Raw genomic sequence first — 26,182 nt, 5'->3', positions numbered from 1 at the left:
CCCTCCCTGAAGCAGGAATGCATTTCCCCCCCCAAAATATGCAAGTACACCTTCTAGATGGGAGGAGGCAAAGTGGTTTGAACAATTATTCCAAAAACACGGAGTCATTACAATAAGAAGTTTTAAAATAATTCCTAAGGAGTCATCCCTCCCTGTTGGCGGCCTCTTACTTTTCTCCTGCACATACAGGTAGCCTTCGGCCGTGAACTGGCTGGCTCGCTTGTGGTCCTTGGGATTCTGTCGGATTTTGTTCATAAGCTCTTCCACTTCCGACCTCGTTCCTTCAAAACGATTCCGAGTCTGAAATGGATAAAAAGCACAGACATGTTTTAAGTTCTCCCACGAGTTTGTTGTTGTTATTTTTTTCATGTATATTTGTAAGTCTCTGGATAACTATAAGTAATTTGTAGCATTTTTCTATAAGTTTCTCATAATATACCCAGCCTTTCCAGCGTGCCTCTTTGTTAAGAAAAGGGGACAGGTGGTGGTAAAATAACAAATAGAGGAGTCAGAGAAACCAGAGATGACGTACTTGAGAAGCTGACCAACACCCACACCAAGAACAATTCTATTACTCAACATAAGAACGCCTGTGTCCACTTCTCACAATTCTGCTGAATCTTAGAATCTGTTACAACGCAGGTCACAAAGCACCCGTCCTGGAAGTCTTTCCCTCACAACAGTCAACCTGACCCCTCGTCACGACGATACCAGCAACATGTCCAAGGGTCAGAATCTGAAAAGCTTCCTTCTTTTAAAGTTAAATATGAGCGTCATTTTTCCAGGTCAAGGCAACTGCACTTGAAAATGACATTTCTTCTAAGAAATGGGGGGGGGGGACCTCACCTACAAATATTGTCTCCTAGAGCTGAGGAAACAAATCTCATTTCTGAAACCCAATATCTCTGCCAGGCGGCTCCACTAACAAAGCACACGAAGGGGAGGTGACAGCATTTCCGAGGCGACTGTGAGGAGTCAGCACCAGCAAGTGTCTGGACCTCGCTCTCGTCCACACTCAAAAATAACTGTATTAATACGAAAAACTGCTGATGTGACGCTGCGGAAACGCGGAGATGAAAAACTACTATTGAAATTTCTCCTCTGTCCTCCCTGTAATGAAAGGGGTAACCAAGGGTCCGAAGAGCAGAAAAATGGAAGAAAGGTAGACATTTTTTAGGGGGATGGGGAGTCTGAGAGAAGTGGTTGTAAAGGGGAGAACATGTCTGCAGAGAAATGCAATAGGATGGTGAAGGCCTAGGGCGAGGCAAGAACCGATGAGGGGAGGGGGGGACATCTGTAATACTCTCGACAATAAAGATAAATAAAAGAAAAACAAATAAAATAAAAGATCTGTGTATGTGTTAAAAGAACTAACCAGGCTGCAAAGCGGGTGGGGCTCATGTGTTAATGGCCACTCCCGTTCTCCTGAATCCAGGGTTTCCTAACACTGACCACACCCTGACTTCATTCGCCTTCTTTGTCACTTTGCTGAAATTTCTTGCAACCTTCTTTCCATCTATGTTTTATACATATACATTATATATATATACATATATATACCCACACACATATATATGTGCATACCACATATATGTATGTACAGACGTGAGCATATACACACACAATTTACCTATTTACCCAATACTCTCATTATTTATGTTCAAATTGTCCTGGATTTGATCTGTGCCTTTTGACATGCCCCCTAATCCTCTGAGTAATCCCATCCTTTCTGATCCAAGGAGCCCGGGTTCATCTCGTGCTGGCCCAGGCCTAAAATCAGCCATTTCCCCAAATGGGCCCTTGCTACTATTAGTGGAGGGTCGTATTTAGAAACCAAGATCTGGGCAGAGTCCACAACATCATAAAACAAAGAGAGGGACAAAAGGAAAAGGAACAACAAAATAAAAAGACGGTAAACCCACCCCTGAGAAATAACCACGTTCGTATTTTTACGTGACCACTCCAATCTCTTTTTTTAAAAAACACAGTTTATTGTTTTGATGGTCTACTATCCTCACAACACTGTAACAAAGACATTTCTGCATATTCTTACATTTTTTTAACCATCTTCCTATCTTCTAGGGGGGAGGAGAATCCTAAAATTTCTCAAGTTGTGCCTTCCTCCAAGAATTCTATTCTATTCTCCTATCCCATATTTCCCAGGGGAAAGAGATCACAGAAATGTAAAGTTGATTTTTTAAAATATGCTTTAATTTTGATGAATATTACGTTCTTGTGCATAATCTATTTCTTTTTTATTGTTGTTATTAATCCTCACCCAAGGATATTTTTTCCACTGGTTTTTAGAAAGAGTGGAAGGGAGGGGAGGGGAGGGAGAGAGAGAGAGAGAGAGAGAGAGAGAGAGAGAGGGAGAGAGAGAGAAAGAGAGAGAGAGACTTCGATGTGAGAGAGACACATCAATTGATTGCCTCCTGAAAATGCCCCAACCTGAGTGGGGTGTGAACCTGCAACCCAGGTATGTGCCCTTGACCAGGAATCAAACCCGAGAACCTCCAGTGTGAAAGCCAACACTCTAACCACTGAGCCACCAGCCAGGGATACATAATCTGTTTTCTAAAAGCCAACTTGCTCTTTTTTGCTTTCCATTTATTACTCATGGAAAATAGATAAAGACTCAATCTCTCTCTCTCAAAAAAAAAAAATCTAAGCATTTTATAGAAAAGGTGAAACCGAATTAGGGGAAATAGGTTGTTTTGCCTTTTAAGTAACTTTTACCTTTTTCCTGATTATAAAATAGTAGTGCTATTTTTATTATAGTGAAATACTAAAAAGTTGGCCAAAATTATCTATAATGTCATATCACACAGGTAGCTAACTCTAAGATTTGGTTTTAACATGTGCATATATTTCCTTAAATACATAAATATACACAGCAAAGGAAATAACACATAGCTTGGATTTCTTTTTCTCAGCAATATGTAGTTTTCCCTTTAATATGCTAAAAGCTGACATTAAGAAATGAAATGAATGGCCTAGATATGAGTAGGTCACAGCAGTGCTGAAGTATAGCAGATGAGATAAAATGAGTGATGTGTTTCAAGGTGCTTGGTATGATGTTTCTATCTCTCTATCCCTCTCCCTTCCTCTCTATCTAAAAATCAATAAAAACATTATAAAGAAAAAGAATTAGCTAATAGCAAAAATGAAGAGTCAAGAAGACACCTGGATCAGGTGTTCTCAAAACTGAAGGTGAAATGAAAAGCAGAGCCTCTCCCAGGAACAGCTGCAGGAGTGGCCTCGGAAACAGCTGGGACAAAATGGAGAGGGGGAAGGGGAGGGGGAGGGGGAGATTACAGAAGCAGGGTCATTCGTTTACCGATGACAATCCTTAAGTTCCAAACGATACAGAAAAGGGTGGAGTTTTTTTTGTTTTTTGTTTTTCAGTAAATTGTTCTTTGGCCACTTCTCTACAGGAAATGACTACTGTTACCAAATATGTGCTAAACGTTCTCAATATATTAAGGATATCAACTGGGTCATTTTGCAAACCATTTGAAATGACAGCTTGTCTTATAATGTTTTACGACTGCACATTCACATTGAAATCCTTAATCTCTCAAGCTATTTCGGCATATGTAAGGGGACTGTATCCCCCGTCCCCACAGGTGTGCTATAAAAGTACTTCCGCGCCTAAGCAGGCGTTGCAAGGAGAGTTTCACTGAAGGCCCCAAAAGACACAGATTTGTCCCCACACCTCACCCCACACTTCCCCAGGAGTATCCTGTCACACAGGGCCCTGTCCTGGGAAGGTCATGCCCTCAGCTTAAATGTCCTACGGTCCTGAAACACCCCGTTTTGATAAGGGGCCCTGCCTTCCCATTTTACCCTGGCCCCACGATTATGGATCCAGTTCTCCTTGAGGGGTCTCATCCGGGCCAGCCCTGCCACTGACAGATGAGGTCCAGACAGAAAAAGTGAATTTCTACAAGTTATACAGCCAGTTAGTGGAGGAGATAAAAACAAATCAGGATTATAATCTATTCTTCTAAGCTATCTATGTAATGTTCTTTTTACAACACTGTGTTCTGCTGTCTGGAGAGTATTCTGAGAAATCACAGTATCATTAGTCTAAACATTCTACCGCCTACAGAGGTCATTGTTTAAGTTAGGACTAACCTATACAGATACATTTCATATTTTTAAAAACTCTGTTACATAAAAGAATGCTAGGGGAAAGGGAACTTACTCTTTTAGGCATTTAATTCAGCTGAATGTTTAAACAATCTTCACACACACATTGACACAAATGACAAAACACAAGAGATTTCATTATCTACATTCCTAAGTGTAGGGAACTCTACATGAAAAAAATAGAAACCAAATCTATACAAAAACCACTCATCCTCAATTTCTAAGACTTCAAGAAATGGAAAGCCAGGCAGCAAACATCACAGAGACCCCTACCCTTCAACATGTATGCCTCTGATTATGTGCTAGCAGTGTGTCCCAAAGCTCACTCACCATGTTGCTAACAAGGCCTCAAATTACACTAAATAGAACCTGAATGGCTTGTCCATGAGGACACTTCCAAAATCGACTAAAGTATTGAGAGACTCAACACCTAACCACCTGATCAAAATCACACACATTGTACTGTTTAACAGATAAAGTTCTCCTAAATCTCTTTACCCAAGACCTACTGAAAGCATGTGCTTTCCAGGAAAATAACAAAGCAAACAGCCACTGTGAACCCAAAATATTAGTGACGAGGCTTACAAGCCAGGAAAGAAGTTCCTCATGCGCCAGAAGTCTGCCTTGGGATAAAATCCAACTAACATATACAAGTCAGAGAGGAGAAACTTAGATCCTTATAACTGAAATGCCTTAACTCTACAGTGCAGTGCTCTCTGCGTTGTACACAGAGGGCTCAGGGCTGCATAACAAAGGTGATCCTCAGAACTACCCCACAGAGTGTGGGTGACTACAGTTAACACTGCTCTCAGATATATGTAAACGGTGGTAGGAGAGGCGATCCTAAAAGTTCTCATCACAAGGAAAAAAAATACTTTGGTAACTATATGAGGTGACATATTAACTAAACTTATCGTGGTAATCATTTTGCCATATATATAAGTCAAGTATTTTCTACACCTTAAACTTACACAGTGTTTTCTGGAAATTACATCTCAATAAAACTGGAAAAAATAAAAATTAAAACATACTGGGTGGGTGACTTTTCAGAAAACAAGAAAAATAAATTGCATGAAATTTTAAAAAGAGCCACCAGGTGGCAGAATTCCCTGAGCCTCGCCCAGTTAAGAGAGCAGTTTGTTACGCTCATTGACCAGAAGGTGGCAATGTAGCCTCAGTTTCTCAATACCAACAGATCAGGCTGGTCTTGGGTTTAAGATTTTGCATGTAACAAACACAGATCAAAAGCACACATCTCTAACATCTTCTAATACCAGAAAGCTTTCATTTCCTTACATTCTGAATGTTGATCTGTAGTTCCATTTTGTAGTGATTGAAGTCTTTGGCAAGTTCATGGCCCTGATGATAGAAAGTAAACATTCCCTGAAAAAATGACAGCATCTAAGACAAAAAAGAAAGAGTCACATTAGCACCAAAAACTCAGGAGGAAAAAAAGAATAAAAACAGCTGAGTTATTTCCCCTTATCTCACTGTGATTCTAATGAAGTAAAATAATTAAAAGGAAATCACTCAAATTCAATTAAATCCAAATGCATCTTATTTAATTTACCCTTTAAAAAAAATTGTGATTTTTCCCCTTAAATATCAAAGCCATGAGACAGTGTTTATAGTACAATGTGTAAGAGAAAAAGAATTCTACATCCATTAGTTCTTTTTAGTAGAGAAAATTGCTATGTTTATCATTGAAACGTTATCATTGTAGGTCAACAGAATCTATATAGAAAGTGAAGTCACAGAATCAAAGAGCTAAATGGCAGCCAGGGTAGTGCCACCTGTTTTGTCGACAAGGACTTTCAGTCACTGGGCAGAGAGGAGCAGTAATTAAGCCCTGGGTTTCCTACCAACTCTCCACCTGCCCCTCTCGATTAGAAGGCAGCTGCTTCTGCCCCACATGTGAGTAAATCTTAAGTGAGCAAAAGTGATTTAGGGTGAGAGTTGAGGAAATCTTGAAATCCATCTTCTTTAGAATGTCACGGAGTGAATAGTTAGGAACTTGGGACTCTGACCTCCAGTGGCCAGGAGGGGTCAGTTCCCAACTTCAGCACCGTCAGGAGGCCTTGGCCAAAGTACTGAAACCGACTCTACTTCAATCTGCTTATTTGCTAAGTGAGATTATAAACATATCTCCTTATTGAGTCATTCTGTGGAATAAAATTGCATTAACACAGGAAAGGACTTAGAACACTGAGTTGAACGATGACTGAGCATTGCAAATGCTAAATAAATGTCATCCATTGTTATCTCAGATGAAAAGAAAGTTCTAAGAAAGAAAAAGTTTTCTCTAATTTAGGTTAATTCTATTACTCCAACTGGACCATACTCCCATGAATGCCAATTTTTCGTTAATCATTACTTGATGTTTTTTGTTTCTCAAAATTATATACACAATGGATAAATTGTAAGGCATGTGAAGTTATACAAATGAAGCTGTTTTAAAAAAAATCAGACACAAAAACTTCTACATTAAAGTTAATACTGACAAATTCTAGTTTCTTGATTTTTTGCTAAAACCCACAGTATGAAATACAGTTTACATTTTATTCAGAAAATAAATATATTCATGTGCATAACCTTTAATATATACAGAACTGAAGCTATTAGAATATCTATAATAATAAAAGCATAATATGCTAATTAGACCGGGCATCCTTCTGGACGACCTTCCGGATGAAGCCGGGGCTGCAAGGGAAGCCCGGGTCCCGGTTGCCTGCCGGTGGCCAGAGGGAAGCCGGTGCCGGCAGCCAGGGGAAGGAAGGCCTACTCTTGCACGAATTTCGTGCACCGGGCCTCTAGTATCTATATAAGCACAAACAAAAATCATGTGTTTCTAAAATAAGTATAAAGCAATCTCAGAATAACACAAAATAGTTTCAAATGTTCCACACACTGGTTCTTAACTTAGGTTGGCATTAGTATTGGGACTTGTATTAGAAATAATCTGTTATCAATAATTGTTGAAAGTACCCAAGTTTGGACAGGTGTACTTGCTTTGGAAACAAACTTGAGTAGAGTGAGTATTATCCCTCTCACTCACATTCCAGTAGCATTTCTTTCACAGGGATGTTCATTAAAGGTGAACCTCCACCTCATGGCAGAGTCCTGGAGACCACGCAGCAAAAGAAATGATACCCGTCACATGTTGCTGTGCAGATGAGGCTAAAAACCACGGACGGATGTGTCAGTGATTCATTCCTTGACCTCACGGCTGTGTCCACCCCTTACAGTTTATGGTGCCCTGCTTCATATGTGTGCACTACAGCCTCTAGAAACCATTAATGAAAGCTAAAACAAAAAACATTTGCGTCACACCACAAAAATCCAGCAGAACAACCAGCTATACAATACTCACAGGTTCCACAAACTCAAACTTCTTTCTTTCTTGGATTTCCTGCAGCTTACATACATATTCAAGAGACAGTTCGTAAAAGTGCTGCCGGTTTTGCTCCACTTGGACGTCTGCCTACGTTAAAATAATTGAGGCTGGTCAAATTAGAGGCAGCGAGGAGTGAAACTCTTGATCACAAGTCAGCAAAACGATAGCCCACAGGCCACGTATGGCCCGCTGCCTGCTTTTTCTAAATGAAGCTATATTGAAACAGAGTTATGGCTGTTCCTTTATATACCACTGATGGCTACTTCCCTGCTACAACAGCCGATCTGAGTGGGTTGCAACAGGGACCGCATGGTCTACAAAAGTCTAAAATATTTACTAGCTGACTCTACAGAAACAGTTTAATATTTTATTGATTTTTTACAGAGAGGAAGGGAGACGGATAGAGAGTTAGAAACATCAGTGAGAGAGAAACATCAATCAGCTGCCTCCTGCACGCCCCCCACTGGGGATGTGCCTGAAGCCAAGGTACATGCCCTTGACCGGAATCGAACCCGGGACCCCTGAGTCCGCAGGCTGACGCTCTATCCACTGAGCCAAACCGGTTAGGGCTACTAGCTGACTCTTTGTAGAAACAGTTTCCGACCCTGGTCTATGTATTGACGTTGACCCCAAAGGACTGAAGATGAAACAGTAAGGGTCTTCATGAAAAACCCAAACAACTGAAACCCAAGGCTGAACCACACACACAGAAGTGTGAGGTCGGCCAGGGAAAGAGGTTGGGGAAACGCCAGTCACCTCAGCACCCATGAGGAAAGGCAGCAGGTGAGGAAGTGGCACTCATGTCACCATATCAAGAGCCGGCTCTCAAATGGATCAGGCTTGGAAGCCCATGCCTAGTAAGTCCTGCTCCTGAATCCTCACAGTGCCTCGTCCCCAGGGAATGACCAGGCACCAGATGGTCAGGACACTACTCTTAAAAAGGAAGGTTCCAGGGTATTCAGTCTAAGCAGAAAGGAATTGGAAGAGGAGCGCAGTTCCACGGAGGAACAGCAGAGAAAGAATTTCGGAACCATTCTTACAAGCCAACGTGTAATATAGTCCCGGATTTGGCTAATTAAAATTTTAAAATTATTCATCCAGACATTTTTCCAAAGAGATATGCAAAACATGTACTCATGATTACCTAAGACAGTCAAATGAAGAGAGACAGAGCCCGGCCAGTGTGGCTCAGTGGTTGAGCACCCAGGGAACCAACAGGTCCCCATTCGGTCAGGGCACATGCCCGGGTTGCAGGCTTGATCCCCAGTGGGGGCGTGCAGGAGGCAGCCGATCAATGATGTTTCTTTCTCATCGATGTTTCTATCTATCCCTCTCCCTTCCTCTCTCTCTAAAAATCAATAAAAACATATTTTTTTAAAACAAGGTAGAGAAAATAGAATGGAGCTTGCCAGGGGTTTGGGGGTGGAGAGAATGGGGAGTTAGTACAGAAAGAGTACAGAATGTTAATTTGGGAAGATCAAAAAGTTCTGAACATGGATGGTGATGGTTGCCTATGTGAATAAACTTCATGCCACTGAATTGTACACTTGAAAATAGTTAAAATCATAAATTTTAATTTTTGTCTATTTTACCCTAACATTTTCTTAATTTTGAGGAGAAAAAAAATTAACATATAATTTTTTTCCTGTCAAATGATTTTTAAGCAAAATAATGTTAAAATACAAAAAGTATTACTAAGCCCAAATGAGAATTTCTACCTCACACTCATCAGAATCATGATATTTTTATACCTCTAATTAAACTAGAGTTTGCTAGATCCATCACCAGCAGTTAACAGGCACAACTCCCAGCAAAAACAACGTAATTTTGTTGAGTATTTAACCAAATAAAGATATGAGAAGCTATGAATAGATTCTTCATGTTTCTGCCACTGCAAAATGTCCTTCAAAAAATTACACCAGGGTCAGATTTACCAAGTTTGTTTTTTTATGTTTTTGCTGATTCTCTCTCCTGGCTGTTCGTGATACTGGAATCATCCTAGCATTGCCAGTCAAATGCTATCCATGCCCCTCTAATGGTCTGATTATTCATTAATCAAATTAATGAATCAAATTAATGAATAATCAGAACAGTAACCCAGGATTAAATCACCAGTATCCCTGATATTGTCAGTAGCCCATCATTTACAACAACGCCATGGACACCCATGTATACCTCGCAGCACTCTCCTTGGCCTGACTCAAGTCTAAAAGGCAATCACTGTATGTGCTGCAATAATAACTATATTTGGTCTGTGTCTCAGATTCCTAGCACAACGCTCCTAAAACCAATGAAATTTCCTGAGTGACACGAGTGTCTTTGACCATACCTAGCAGCCCCTTGAGAGCACACCAGAGATTATGCTAATGAGGGCATGAGGGGGCGCCCCTAGACAGTGATGGAAAGACCCAGTGATCAGAGGGGTGACACTTTCAGACCTGCCCACCACCTCTGGGACAGGAAAGGGGATGGGGAGGGGGACATTCCAGATTAAGCTCCATAAAACTCTTACATAAGAACTGATGAACTTCCATGCTGGGGAAAGCATCCAGGTGCCCGGAGAGTGGCACACACCAGTTTCATGGGGACAGAAATTTCTGCACTTGGGACCCCCTTCCAGATCTTGCCTACGTATGTCTTGATCTGGCTATTCATCTGCATCCTTTCCATTATCCTTTATGATAAACTGGTAAACTGGAGTAAATGATTCCCTGAGTTCTGTGAGCCACTCCAGCAAATTAATTGTAGGAAAACTCTTAATGAATGGAGTATATTTGAAAAAGTATTTGAAGGAGTGAGGCCTGTGGATCTAGGTTAGAAACATACCAGGCAGTAAGGAGACCAAATGCAAAGGCCCTATGCATAGAATCCAACTGTCCCAGTCCAGCCAGAGCCGCAGTCATGTGGGTGTGAGCACAGGTGGGGTGGGAGCGAGCTGTGGGAAGGGTTTGGAGAAGAGGAACCATATGAAGGTTCACTCAGCTTGTCCCATAGAAAATAAACTGTAGGAATACAGTGGTGGAATCAGGAGGACCAATTGAGAGGATTCTGCAGAAATCTGCTGAGAGATGCCAGCAGCTGGGCCAGGGTGATTCTGAGTATATTCTGCAACTAAAGAAGACAGAGGCTGGCAGGCTGGGTGTGGATGTAAGGGAGAAGGCCAAGGATGACTCTAAAGATTTTGTCTAAGCAATGTTTAGAATGAGATACCTAATTCGATAGTGAAGTGGAAATGGAAATTAACTCGGGGCATGAAAATCCCTTCAGGATACCTGAAAACAGAGATAAGGGGAGAAGAGAGGCAGCATAAAGAGAACCTATGAAAACAACAGCTGTCACTTCCAAATTGACAGAGGGTAGGGGGTGTGGTTTTCTATATAATATGGAACAAAGTAGAGAATGAGGGGAGCCCTACCTGCCTAATACAGTATTGTAGTTCGGATTGAGTGATATAAAAGCACTTTTCCAAACTGTCAAATGCCATCCAAATGTCAGTCAAAGGTATTAAAGAGACAAAAGGAAGTATGACATGTGGGTAAGGTCAAAATGAACACACACAATTTGCAACTACATTCTGCTGTTTAAAAATAACCCAGGTTTGTACTAGAGTTAATGTTGCTAGTGTCTTTTTTATGCTACTTCAGTAAGTGTATATTGTAGTGGTAAATTCTGTCAGGATTCCTTATGTGTTTAAAAATGAACAAATGGGAAAAAAATCACACTTTTATAGGATGAGTCAAGAGCCTAACAGCTGCACACAGCATTATTTTCAAGGAAAGCATATGTTCCAAATTGAAAACCATTGAGTTTGCATTCAAGTGTGTGTGAGAGAGAAAAAAGTGGCCGGAAATTTAGAAAAGAGAAAGAGAAAATGAGAGATAAGATATAAATTCCTTTCTCCTTACGTACAACTCCCTCAAAAAACAAAAAACAATGAGTCTATTAACAAAAGGAAAACAGATGTTCTCTATCTAATGAAATGGAACCTCCTGAATCTTCAGCATTAAATAAGATTAATGCTGCCTTCACATAAGAGCAAAATGGCCTGTGAACTTGTTAAATTTAATTCATTTCTTCAAGAAATCTTAAGCCCTGACCAGTTTGGCTCAGTGGATACAGCGTCAGCCTGCAGACTCACAGGTCCCAGGTTTGATTCCGGTCAAGGGCATGTACCTTGGTTTCGGGCACATCCCCAGTAGGGAGTGTGCAGGAGGCAGCTGATCGATGTTTCTCTCTCATCGATGTTTCTAACTATCCCTCTCCCTTCCTCTCTGTGAAAAATCAATAAAATATATTTTTTTAAAAAGAAATCTTGAAAGCCATTCAATAACTCAATTCCTGAAAATAACAATTATTCTTCAGTAATGTTCTTTAAAACTGTTCCTGTGAATATATACTGAGAACCAGAGATTGTGATACTATGAATCCACACTGAATTGATCACTGTAAGATGTATTAGTTATTCTGTGTCTTGTTCCACAAAAACTCTTTTTCCTTCATTCAGGGAAGTACATGTTCATTTTTTTCCATCTCTAATATCCTACATGGAAAGTTTTTAAGTTACATGCACCAAAAGATTGATAGATTGCCCAGTAGGGGGCGTACAGGAGGCAGGCGATCTACCTTTCCCTCACATGGATGTCTTTCTCTCCCTCTCTGTTTCTCTCTCTCCCCCTCTCCCTCCAGCTCCCTCCTTCTCTCTCTAAAATCAATACAAAATATAAAAATATATTTTGTAAGGTTTTTAAAATAAAAACACCTTTTTAAAAAAGATATACAAATAATATATGGTGACGGAAGGATGCTTGACTGGGTACTGAACACAAAATATACAGGTGATGTATTATAGAATTGTACACTTGAAACCTATATAACCTTATTAATCATTGTCACCCCCAATAAACTTAGTAAAACTTTTAAAAAGACATACACTGCTTATTCAATTTTAGAAATGAATTAATAGAAAAATAAAAATAATACCTCTTGTAAATGTGAGTCTTTCTTTTTTGCTGATAAATTCAAATGTTTATCAATTAGGCTATAGTTCTTCTCTGTCTCTTTGTCAAACTTCTTTTTTTCTTCCTACAAATCAGAAAAACACAGACAAGTATGATTAAACAGGAAAGAAAATGCATACACATAGTAAATTCACTGGGAAGTTCAAAATATGAAAAATAATCTGAAAGTAAAAGAAGTGCCACTGAGAGTGACGTTATCTGAAAAATCTATCTGTACTCAGGCCACAGATTATTCATCAACAAGACAGCATTAGAATTGAAGAGCCACTTATCTTTTTTTCCCTTGAATGGGCTTTATTCCAACCCTGTTATTTTCCACCTCTTCATACTTATCAGTGTTTAGAATTAATGCCATGTCACTTATCCCGTATTTTTTAAAAATGTAAAAGAAGGATATATAATAAGAATATAAAGGTTAAAAAAGCTAATTTGCACCTGGCCAATGTGGCTCAGTGGTTGAGTGTCAACCATGAACCAGGTGGTCACGGTTCCATTCCTGGTCAGGGCACATGCCAGGGTTGCAGGCTCGATCCCCAGTAGGAGGCATGCAGGAAGCAGCCAATCAATGATATTATCATTGATGTTTCTATCTCTCTCTCCCTCACTCTCCCTTCCTCTCTGAAATCAATAAAAACATTTTTAAAAAATCAAACTTGATATCGATTTGGCACAGAAATGGAATTCACTTAAAACTGAGTTTTTTCTCTATATTAATAACAATAATAATAATCACATTGGGGGGAAAATCTTGGGGGAAGTTCTCCCTAATTGTCTCCAGTATGGATATAACAATAAGATCCTCTGACCAGAAATGCCATCCGAAGGGCCTAAAATAATACTGAGACTCTGTGGTTAATGTTACAAACATCTCTCAGATACTGCCTAGAACTAGCATTTGCTTTCTTTTGCTATAGAAGCTCTTTGAGAAGACAAGTGACCAACATTTTAATCGCAGAAAAAAACTATCTCCCCTCACACTGCTTGCCAACTTAAGCAGATTTTTTAATAAATATTTCTGAGCACCAATGAGAGCACGCTATGTCCTCATGCTGTCAAAATGTTTCCATTAACTGCAAGCTCCCCCTGACTCTCCAGTGCCTCCTGGAAAGGAACATTCTCTTCCCTGTTTTCCAACTTCCCCTTTCTAAAGCAAAAATAATGAACCAGTCCAGCCCTTTCTGGTATGATCTTGCTCGGATTAGGCAAGGAGCCTGAATAAAGCACATACAGTCTATCCCTTTGCATTGATCATAATTTTTTTCACTACGTGGGGACTACAAACTGCTCCTGTGGGACGCTAGGTCAGGAGCTGCCCGCTCACCTGAAGAACATACACCGATGGATAAGAGACAGACGCAGGAACTGAAGTTTATTACATACTAGCTGCACAACTTCACACACAAAGTTTAACACCTTGGTTTTCTTATCAAGAACATCAGGAAGTATTTTTTGCGCTAGCTCACCCGTAGATCCAATCCTAACGTTCCGTATCCTATCCTATACCCATGTGTACGAATAAACTTTTGTTGAAATAGGAGCACTTTTTCTTTATGCCCTAGGTTAATGTACAACCATTTTTTCTTAAGTTTAAGGCATGAATATATGGTTACTCTGTCTTCTGCTTTTCATGATTATACTCTTCCTCAACTATTGTAGTAACAGAAAAATAAAGTAAAACAAACATGTGTCCATTACTACAAAATCTACACTATTTAAAAAAACTGATATAGCCCTGGCCAGGTAGCTCAGTTGGTCAGAGAGTTGTCCCAGTACGTCAAGGTTACAGGTGCGATTCCCAGTCAGGACACATACAAGAAGCAACCAATGAATGCATAAATAATTGGAACAACATCTCTCTCTCTCTCTCTCTCTCTCTCTCTCTCTCTCTCTCTCTCTCTACCTCTCTCTCTCTCCCCCCCCCTTTCCCTCCCTCCTCCTTCCTCTCTCTCAAATCAATCAATTTTTAAAGTAAATAAATAAAAATAAAAACCAGAAAAGCTGATATTGTACAGGGCACACTGGATTAGGTGTCAGGAGACTCAAGTTCTAGTCATGGCCACTTAGGACTCTAACTGCCCGGAGTCCCAGCATTCTCCAAGCATGTCTGCATAGTTTAAAGAGAACAGGAATGGAAGCCATGCAGCTGCATTTACAACAAGATTACTGCAATGCAAGGTCACCAATAAAAAGGGTTCACTATCTTTGCAGATTACTTCTGACCAGGAATGTGGAAAACATTTCTACTCATGATTTCTTCTGAATCACAGCATGGGACAAAAGAAGGAATGATGCTAAAATCAGCATCAAAACACCCAGCACACTCAGCAACAGTGGGGGATGGAAATTAACATGTGGGTCAAGTTTGGAATGAAAGAAAAGGGTGATATCAAGGCTCTGTGAAGAAAGAATTTAGCCAAGAAACAACATTACACCCTCCACTGAGAATGGAAATACATTCATTCACACAGAGTATGGTATTATACAAATGCTGCTGTGTTTTTGTTTTTGAGTCATAAGACTTACATAATTATTTCTTCCTGCATCTGTTCTCAATGCCCTTTAGAGTATTATTGTTTCTTTGTGCTCATATAACTTTTTGTACTGAAATAATATGAATTATTTCTTTAACACTGCAATATAGGACATATATATATATATATATATATATATATATATATGTATGAATTATCCTATATAATAAAAGCCTACTATGCTAAGTGTCCGGTCGACTGGTAGGCCATTCAACCAATCAAAGTGTAATATGCTAATGATATGCTAAGGCTGCTCAACCACTCACTATGACATGCACTGACCACCAGGGGGCAGACAGTTGACCAGTCGCTATGATGTACACTGACCACCAGGGGGCAGATGCTTCAACCAGTAGGTTAGCTGGCTGCTGGGGTCTGGCCGATCGGGACTGAGAAAGACAGGCCGGACACACCATGGAGCCCTCCCATGGTCCCTCCCCAGCTGACCAACCTCCCAAGTCCCTCCCCGGCTCCGATCGTGCACTGGTGGGGTCCCTCGGCCTGGCCTGTGCCCCCTCACATTCGGCACGACAGCAGAACGACTGGTCATTATGACGCACATGGACCACCAGGAGGCAGATGCTCAATGCAAGAGCTGCCCCCTGGTGGTCAGTGTGCTCCCACAGCGGAGAGCAGGCCTAAGCCATCAGTCAGACATCCCCCAAGGGCTCCTGAACTGCGAGAAGGTGCAGGCTGGGCTGAGGGACCCCCCCGCCACCCTGAGTGCACGAATTTTGTGCACCGGGCCTCTAGTAACAAACTATAGAAATGATCCCTGAAAGTAAAGTCTTTGCACCGGGCCTCTAGAGCAGTGGTTCTCAGCCTTCCTAATGCTGCGACCCATTAATACAATTCCTCATGTTGTGGTGAGCCCCAATTTCATTGTTACAAATTGAACGTAATTAAAGCATAGTGATTAATCACAGAAACAATATGTAATTATGTATGTGTTTTCCGATGGTCTTAGGCGACCCCTGTGAAAGGGTCGTTCGACCCCCAAAGGAGTCGCGACCCACAGGTTGAGAACCACTGCTCTAGAGAGTGTGTGTGTGTATAGTTGAGCAACATAAGACAAAAGGCTCTATCAAGGTTCAAATTAAATACAAATGAAAGCTTTTTTATAAAACTGCATTACAAACTCAAGTACTAATATAATAATAAAGGTTGGGTAGCAATATAATGACTAAAGCAAGCTGGAAGAGGAACTCATTAAGGCGGGTGGGGCAGTGGCAAACCAGAAAGCCAATCTACTCCGGAGGGGAAGGCAGCCACCACAGCTCCAGCACATTTCTGCCTCTTGGAAATGTAGACCCAGCCTAGAGGCCGTCCTCTGACTTTTTCTGGAAGAGCTGAAAAACCCAGTGATTTTTAAATAGTGGTAACAAATTTAAAAATGTTTTGACATGAGTAAGCCAAACAAAATTATGTTCATAGGTTAAATGTAATTAATAATTAATGGGAAGTCAGCTTGTAATAACTAATAAAATCTCACATGCAAAAAAAAAAATAGTGAAGAGCTATTACTTAAAACAGCAAAATTGGTCAAATAAGATGCACACTGTGTAACTGGTAAAGGGAATTCATAAAGCTAAGAACCACAATTTAAACAATCCGATCTTCTGAATACATTAGAAATGATGTGTGTGTGTGTGTGTATACGTACATACATATATATACACACACACATATATATACATATATATACACATACATAAAAAGGTGTCATTACAAATCACTGAGGAGAAATATATATATGCGTTATTCTCTCTCATCATTGATGTTTCTATCTCTCTCTCTCTCCCTCTCCTTTCCTCTCCAAAATCAATTTAAAAAATATTAATAAAAAAATTAATTCCAGATGGATTAACGAGTAACAGTAAAAAATGAAGTCATAAAAAAAAGTATTTTCACAGACATCAGAAGACAGAAGGGCCTTCTAAGTCAAAAAGCAACAGAAGAAGCCTTTGCAGAATAGCATTTAAATAAGTTCTATTATCAATAGAAGTTTAGCTCTGGCCGTGCACCAAAAGTTCGCGGGTTAGGCTCCTGGTCAGGGCACATACCCAGGTTGTAGTTTCAATTCCCAGTCGGGGTGCATACAGGAGGCAACCAATCGATGTTTCTCTCTCACATCAACGTTTCTCTCTCTCTCTCTCTTCCTCTCCTTACCTCTCTAAAATCAATAAAAATGTATTAAAAATAATAGTAAGTTTTGCTGTACCCATGTGATTTCGGCACGCCCCTCTTTACTGGAAGCCACATTTTCATTACCTGATTGCTTGAAAATCTGGAGGAGCGATTCTAAGTTCTCCCACTGTAACTCTTATCGAGATCTGTCATTTCTCCGTGTTCTTACACCTCGACTTGGCTTCTATGTGGGTTGGGACCTGTATTCGTTTCCTGCGCCTAAGTCAACTATTGACAGTGCAGTGTGGACACTTGGGAATAAGTGACAAACCCCGAGGGAGGCGACACCGCTTCAGAGGAGGTAAGAGCTGAGCTAGGCCATGAGGGACACGGACCAGCAACCTGGTGTGACACAGCAGAGACCCACCTGTGTCCTGCGATGGAAAATGGGGCTTTTTCAACAGAGATGAGAATGTGGTACATAAGAAAATGCAGCAGAATCTACAGAATGAAGGGACACGCCCAAAGTAAAGAGAGATGACTGAAGGAACAAACAGCCACAGAGAAAAAGCAAACAGTAGAAAAGATACCTTGGGGCTTTTAAAAAATCCAATTTACAAAACCACCTAGCAGTTTAGATGACAGTAAAACCACAAGTTAAACACGTAATTGGGATTGTAGAAATTGGAGAAAAGAGTAAACAGAACTGAAAGAGCTTCGAGATGAAGGCGAAGGGAAGGGCAGTACCAGATGGGAAAAAGGAGAAAAGAGAAGACAAACATTTTGTCATTCACATCCAAAAAAATTCTGCTGTGGTCAACTTTTAAAGACTTTTTTTTAATCCCCACATGAAACTGCCTTATGCTATTTCAAAGAAGATCCTTAACCTAAGAGAATCAGTTGTGTGTGTGTGTGTGTGTGTGTGTTTGTGTGTGTTTTCTTAAGTATCCCAGGTAAGTAGATAAACCAGTGGAACAAGACCAATGTGCTTGTCAAAGTATGATTAAATGTTTAGGAAGCAGAGATGTAGAAAATAATCAAATGCCCCGATTACAAAGCCTTCTAGAATTCTCAGTAGAATTGGTTATTTATTAGATACCTTATAGAGTAAGACGGAGTAGAGGCTACTAGGAAACAAAGAATAAAGCATAGTCTTTTCTCTTAAAGGTTTAGCAATCTAATAAAAGAAGCAGATGTTTATCTATTACAAGAACATCACCATTCTCTACTCTTTATTATAATATACAAGACTGCTGGTAAAAAAAAAAATAAAGGCTTCTGCCTATGACCTACAGTGACTGGCCTGCTCAAAGGTAACATCAATAGGTATAACAGGCAACACACATACTGTACAGCACAAGAAGGTAGATGGATCCTTCATAAACTTGAAGCCAGAAGAACAATGAGGAAATAAAAAAGGGGGACTTTGGGATAGAATTTGGCCACTAACCAGCTCCAGGCATAAACCAAAACTATTAAAATAATTTCTCGTTTTCATATGGCAGTTTCTTTTGCAAGTTGCTTTATAGGCTATACTCTGAACAAGAAGCTGGGGATATTTGACAGAGAGGAGTCAATAGAAAATCCAAGGTGAGGAAGGAATTTAGGAAAACCAAGCAGGGTGGATAGTAAATAAAAAGAAAATATATTTAAATCACAATCATGTTTCTTTTCCAGAACATAATCCTTGCCATACAACTACCATCATTGCAGTAAAATAAGAAAAATAATAAATGGACATTTGTTTGCATTCAATACCTACCAATGAAATGTTAAAAGAGAAAAGAACTAAGATGTTCAAGTTTTAAAATACCCTAAGAAGACAAGATCATAAAACAGATAATAAAACAACAAAACAGAGCAGTCAGAGCCCCCAAGTCCTTCATGTTACACATCAGAAACTAAAGTCCAGTACTTGTCCAAGTCTCAGGTGGGAAACCAGACCACCAGTGTCCTGCTACAAAGCCAGAGAACACAATTCAGCTTCATGAAGCTCAGCTAAGGATCCCAGGAAGGAAACTGGAGACACCCTCCCTGACCTACCCTCCCTGACCAACATAGCGTAGCCCTGGCCGGGTGGCTCAGTTGGTTGGAGCATCATCCTATACACCAAAAAGGTTGCAGGTTCGATTCCTGGTCAGGGCACATACCTAGGTTGCAGGTTCAATCCCCAGTGGGGGGTATGTATGGGAGGCAACTGATCAATGTTTGTCTCTTTCCCTCCCTCCTCCCTCCCTTCCTCTCTCAAATCAATAACCATATCCTTGGGTAAGAAATTAAAATAAAATAAATATATATATATATGTGTGTGTGTGTGTGTGTGATATATATATATATATATATATATATATATATATATATATATATATCTCCTAAGAACTGTAAAATACTATACCAAAAAGAAATGTCTAACAGTTTAACAAATAGCTTAAAAGAAAATTGATTCCATAAATAGCAACTAAAAATTTGGTGCTCTTTGGGCCCATCTGCATAGCTACAGCCATTGAGGCCTCAATGTTAATTTGTATATTTTTTTTATTTAATAGTATATTTAGGAAGATAAAGAAAAACACTTCACATACCCAACACTTCACATGGGAGGGGGGGGAGTACAAATATAAAAACTCTCTTCCCTGCTTAAAACTGATGTTATTCTCTTCTCCTTGGGCCAGGCCAAAAATGGTTAACCACGCCCAGAATATTACTTTTTCTCCCTGGAGTACATGGCACAAAATTCAGAGGAAAGGTTAGTGGAATTTATTTCTCTGGGATAATCTCAAAGCTCAATTCTAAGGAAAACTTTAGTAGTTGCTAAATATATCCCAGGCCCCCTGTGGCAACATCATGCATTATTCCCAGAAATCCTGGCTCACTCCTCCATCCCTGAGCGCAGTGTGCTTCACTCATCCTGGATGAACCAGCTCCTGTAACAACACTGGCACCTAACAGAAGCTCAATAAATGGAAGGAAATCACATCCCAATAGCCTAACAGCCTCTTCCTAGTTTCAATGGCTTCGTGGTGCAGCCAAGTTTCTAAATAGCTAACCCACGGCAATGCTCCACTCCTCCATACAGAGTTAGGCACTTCCTCTCTGGGTAAATGTGTTGCTTGGTTCAAGACAGTCTTAAAAGTCTATATGGAATAGTGCAGCCCAAGAAGATTACTAGAGGCTTCATGGTCCTGTCCAGGTTTTTTGTTTTGTTTTTCATTTCATATCCACACACCCCCAGGGGAAAATGCACATTTAAAACATAAAACAGCAGATGGTTTGTTCCAGCAGCCCCTGCGAAGCTGCCAAGCGTGCGTAAAGTGCACACTGAGGCACAGAGGCACCGACGTTTTCTGTTTACAAGTGTACTCAAATTAGACACCAACCTTTACAGCTCCCAGTTGCTCTTTCCTGAATTTTTCCAAGGGTTTAATCAGGGTTTCAGTTACACTTAATGCCTAGAGAACAAGGGTGATAACAAAAGAACATCAGATTAGTTTTCCCAAAAGGAAAAAGTTAGTACTGCATTTCCCTCTTCCATCCCACCCAGAAATAAAATGAACAACACCTTTAACTGCTTTATCTAGCCCCGCCAATGCAGCCATGAATCACTTCTAAATTTATGAACACACTAGGTTCTCCACAAATATTTTCAGGGAAGAGGAGGTGGGGCGCCACGCCAGGGAAAGGCGCCACCCAGCCCCACACAGCCCCACACAGCTCTGGGAAATAGCAGGAGGGTTGTCTTAACATAACAACGGGGTCTATCACATCCATTAACAGAACACTTCTATTTAAGGGTGTTATTTCCCCTCCCTCTCCTCAGAAATTGAAAAGTCAATTACATTCCTTTATTAGTTATCAGACTACATTATGTTCAGGGCTAGGTTTGTGGCTGCAAGTTTAAAAACACTCAGTCTGCCCTTCACAGCTGAAAATTCCTCGTGAGGATTTCAGGTGCCAGCGAAGCAGCGTCCCCGGAGCTCATGGGTTAGTAAATATTGGGCGTGTTGGCACACAGCACAGAAGGGGAGACTGACAAGACAGCAGCCACACACGCGCTCCAACCACAACCGCACTCACTCTTACACTGGCTGGGGAGGGCTTTCATTTGAAGACAGAATCTATAACAAGCAATGCTGAAATGCAAATAAAAGGGAACATTTACCTAAGGAGAGTGCATTTAACATCAAGTTAACGACTTTCTTAGCCTCTCTTTCCAGGAGACCAGAAACACCCAGAACTGTAAAGTGTTTTGAGGTTCCTTTTTCTATAATGTGCCACCCCTATTTTTATCCCAAACAAAAGCCCCTAAAAATTAAAACTAAAAATCACAGGAAACGAATACATGGCTTAGAATAGGAAAGGATATTTTTTAAATCCTCACTGATTTTAGAGAGAGAGGAAGTGAAAGAGAGAAACATCAATCAGTTGCCTCCTATACACACACCCTAACCAGGGATCAAACCTGCAACCTGAGTATGAGCCCTGACTGGGAATTGAACCCATGACCTTTCGGCACACGGAACGATGCTCCAACCAAGTGAAACTTTAAGCAAAGGTTCATTTGCAGTGTTTCATTGTGTAAGGGTTTCTCCCAAAGAGGCCATTCACACTGTGTGGTAGGGAATCCTCATGATGCCCGGAGTTTGAACTCTCTTCCCCTGCCTTGTCATGGACAAAATAACCATCTGGGAGCACCTCCCTTCGCTTCCCTTCCTGAAATCTGCAGGCCCATTGTACTGACGCTTGTTTTCTCCTGATGTCCTACTGCAGGGAGTGAAGGGTCTGTGCTCCTATGACAGTTCAACACTGGTGCACGGTCAGCACCCCATCTCCTCCCACGTTAGAGACGGTGAACCATGACTTTTGGTTCACATGGCCCTTTAGATGTGCTCTCATCTCTTAAAAGCTGATCCATCTTAAATCCATCTTTAAAAAAGAAGAAACATTCCCTCACTTGACCTTGTGTTCCCTTCCAGCAGACATCTCTCTGCTCTGTCTTCATGAACAGCATTCTGAAGAAGGGTTATTGCCACAGAGGTCTCACTTTTTGGTCATTAACTACCTGCTTGTTAGTTCTTTCTTAGATATCGCTATGGTCTCATTCCTTCTTTATCCTCAGCTCACAGTTACACTCTTCTTCTTTCACCCAATGCTGTGATGGCTTGTTTCAATCTTCATTGCTGTGTTCCCCTCCTAAGCTTCCCTTTCCTGACCCGAGCGCTGGGACCTTTTCCTTCTGACCTCTACCCATCCTACCTACGGCCTTCCATAACTTCAAACGCATCCACTGCAGATGTCTTCCCGCTTTGTATCTCTGATCTACACTTCTTTTTCAGGCTGGGGACCTGTCTCTGTTTCACTAATCTTTTGGGTATCTCTCAGAGAGTTTGAGCATGGGACAAAGTTTGAAAAGAGAGGAGAATGAAGACAGAATCATTACAAACAGTGGCCAGCGCACTTCCCACAGAGCCATGAACATTCCTGAGCAGGACGGCTGGCCCTTGGAGACAGGAGAGTAGGAGTTTCTGAAGACATTCATCTGCCTCGTTGTGAGATCCTTCTTTAGCCATGCAAGAAGAAGGTGGGTGGTTCCGTTCATCCTGGGTGAGAGTATTGCCAAGAGAGTAAACACACCAGCATAATATGACACTCTATGCACAGTGCTGGCAAGCTGCATGGAGCAGGCACCTGAGTAAGAGAAGACTTCCTGAAGGAGAAAATGCAGGGCTCCACGCAAAGGGTAAAGGTACAAGGAGAGGGGGAAACGACAATTTCAGGGCATGAGACTACAAGCAGCTCAGTGTCACTAAAGCAGCTGAAGAAGTCGAGTCAGGATCAGGTGGGCACCTGGGAAACGCTAAGAAAATGCTAATGTAGGCACCAATAACATGGTATATGGAGGGCTTTTTAAAATGTGAACCCTTGCCCTGGCTGGGAGGCTCAGTTGGTTGGAGCATCGCCCTGTACACCAAAAGGTGGCAGGTTTGATTCCCCGCCAGGGCACATACCTAGGCTGCGGGTTGGATCCCTGGTCAGAGTATGTATGGGAGGGGGTCAATCAATGTTTCTATCTCACATCAATTTCTCTCTCTCTCCCCCCCACACCTCCACTCCTTCTCTCTCAAAAAAAAATCAATAAAAACACCTCCTCAGGTGAGGATTTTTTAAATGTGAATAGTAAAACTCCATACACTGTCCTTCAAAAAGGACCACACCACAAAGATTACACAAGAGCAATTTTTAGGTCATTATATTTTCTTTCCACATGGAGAATTAATGTGATGCAATCTCTAACTTCCCAGGGCTAACACTAGTGTAGGAAAAGAATATAAGAGGATTCTGTCTTATTGTTTGTGGGTCAGTAAGCAAATCTTCAAAATAGGAAAGTTGTAGCTGTGTCAGATAACACTATATCCAATTCTTCAACAACAACAACATAAAAAACCATTTTAACATAGAATTCATTACCATTTTTCTTGAAGAAAGTCTAATTGTGTAACTTGTGAACTGAACTTTAAGCATTCTATTCAAGAACAAAATAATGTAGCTACTAAGAGCTTCAGTAAGGCAATGTGGGTTGAGCAATAAGGATTGTTTTCTGGAATCTCTCACTTCCTTTTATAATCTCATAGAAGTATTGTATAGTATTTGTTAGTAATAAGTGTCACTGAAGTTTTCTAATGCCAAGACAGGATTCTTCGCCCCCAGAAACAAATGAATACCAACACAGCTCCCCCTAAAACTCTGAAGGCAAATTTCTGCTGATGGCAGTTTCCCAATTTAAGAATCAGCTGAAGTAATGATGTTGGGAAAAGCTTTCCAAACCAGCATAGTATAGAAATCAATCCGATAATTTAAAACGAGAGGAAGCAATATATAGAATGTGATTTAAATATATACATATAAGGTTACATAACCGTATTTTTTCTCATAAAATATTTGAACCAGACACACACACACACACACACACACACACACACACAAGGAAGCTATGGAAAGCCTTTGCTAATGAGCTCTGAAGAGTTTTCTGGATAGTCCGGCTTACCAACAGACTGTGTCCACATAAACAGAAAGCATGTGAATTAATCAGCTGCTCTCACCTTGGAGGAGGGGTCAGCCAACTTTTTCTAAAAGGCCAGCTGGTAATTAATGTAGACTTGGCCACCACACGGCCTCAGCTACAACTACCCAATCCTGCTGTTACAGCACAAAAGCAGTCATGCACAGTATGGAAGTGAATAAGCATAGCTGTGTCGCAACAAAATTTCATTTACAAAAACAGGAGGAGTAATGGGTTTGGCCCATGGGCCACAGTTGACTGAGCCCTGCCTGAGAGAATCATCCTGAGTACAGAGGCATAAGATGTTCTACTTACTCTTAATCTGAGTGCATATTTTAATATACATTTACCAAATTTGCAGGGGACCAAAAGTTGGGAGCAAAGGTTGAAATATAAAATGGGAAAGAATCACAGTTCTACTAACTCTCAAGCTGAAAAGAGAGATTCCAAAGTAGTGCCATAGAATTTGACTGGGACAAGCAATCTATCGTTTCAATGCGGAAAGGCTCAAGTGTAAAAGGTATCTTAACAACAGTTTATGTGAATGTAATAGTGGGCCTTAATAGGGGCTTTAATCCCTAAAAATTTGTGTTAACTGAGGTTTAGCATGTGCCAAAGTCGACATAAACTGGCCTAGAAGATTAATGAACACATCCATACATCGGTTACGTATATACTATTTGAATCCAAACAAGGTAATCATTCAATTGTGTCCCATTAGATCAGAGCTTGTCTCATAGTATGGCTACCACATTTCAAGAGGGACATTTTCTAAATGGGGCAAAGCAGGAATGTGACTAGAATGCTAAAAAGGTGTAGGAGGAACAGGTAAGAAAACCAGAGGTGTTTAATGGGATTGGGGATAAAAGAACATTTAAAGGGACTGTGAAAGCTGTCTTTCAATATTTAAATGAGTACTGCCAGGAGAAGTGAAAATCATTTTGATTTGCTTGAAGAGGACACACCAGGTCAGACTTGGGTTTACTCTCAAGAGGAACTCACTAAGACCAACCAGAGGCCACGCAGTGTGGTGACCTATAGCTGCTTCCGCATAAACAAGTGGAAGCTAGATGACCAATGTCCAGGGACACTCTGCAACAGATTGTTGTACTGAGAGAAAGCTGGCTGAGAAGTCAAGGTCCTGTCCCTCCCTCCGACTGCAGGATTCTATATAACTGGGAGAAGTGGAAGTACGAACTACATATCAATGTTGCCTTATCATGTATGATGGCAAACCACAGAATCCACTAGAATTTCACACCTTAACATAAAAGAATGGGATTATCATATAACAGCCTGGGGGATTAAATTTTTCCCCACTAGTCAAGTCTGAAATCCCTTTTCAGTAGACATTTGGATATAAGAAATTGCATGTCTAAAAAGAAAAGGCTGTGGAGGGAGCAGGAGCAGGGTGGAGGGGGTCAAAGGGAGGCATCTGTAATACTTTTGTTGTTGTTGTTAATCATCACCTGAGTATATTTTTCCATTGATTTTTTAGAGAGTGGAAGGGAGAGAGAAATATCAATGTGAGAGAGAGACACATCGATTGGTTGCCTCCCACATGAGCCCCGACCAGGGCCTAGGATCGAGCCTGCAACGAGGTACTGCCATTGGCTGGAGTAGAACCCAGGACCCTTTAGTCCATGGGCCGATGCTCCATCCACTGAGCCAAACTGGCTAGGGCTGTAATACTTTCAACAATAAAAACAAATTTAAGAAAAAAGAAAAGGAATGGTAGGGCGATCGCTTTTCCTACCTCTATAGTTTGAGCTGCAGCTGAGAAATATGTTGACAATGTGGCTGATCAGCAGAGAATCAGACCCCACTGTGGGACGGAACCACTGCCACTACTTTAGACTCCCCCCACATCCGAGACCAAAGGCCAAGTCCCTGATCTAAATTC

At 40.9% G+C, this 26,182-nt stretch overlaps 1 protein-coding gene and 1 pseudogene across 2 annotated transcripts in view; both read right to left on the bottom strand.

Annotated features, from left to right (window-relative positions):
* Positions 1 to 26,182, bottom strand: part of ARHGAP10 (Rho GTPase activating protein 10) — a 248,028-nt gene that overhangs the window by 135,884 nt on the left and 85,962 nt on the right. For both annotated transcript variants that reach the window (XM_006081762.3, XM_023754958.1), the window contains exons 4-8: positions 20,600 to 20,671; positions 12,527 to 12,628; positions 7,523 to 7,633; positions 5,449 to 5,553; positions 171 to 300 (exon numbers count right to left, since the gene is read on the bottom strand). In XM_006081762.3, coding sequence (XP_006081824.1) covers positions 171 to 300; positions 5,449 to 5,553; positions 7,523 to 7,633; positions 12,527 to 12,628; positions 20,600 to 20,671 — 520 coding nt within the window. The remainder of the gene's footprint in view (positions 1 to 170; positions 301 to 5,448; positions 5,554 to 7,522; positions 7,634 to 12,526; positions 12,629 to 20,599; positions 20,672 to 26,182) is intronic.
* On the bottom strand, positions 15,741 to 15,886 carry LOC111826574 (annotated as a pseudogene).

Source organism: Myotis lucifugus, unplaced genomic scaffold (genome assembly GCF_000147115.1).
Source record: "Myotis lucifugus unplaced genomic scaffold, Myoluc2.0 scaffold_1, whole genome shotgun sequence".
Taxonomy (NCBI): domain Eukaryota; kingdom Metazoa; phylum Chordata; class Mammalia; order Chiroptera; family Vespertilionidae; genus Myotis; species Myotis lucifugus.
The sequence above is the reverse complement of the archived record's forward strand: the minus strand, read 5'-3'. Positions and strand labels throughout refer to the sequence as shown.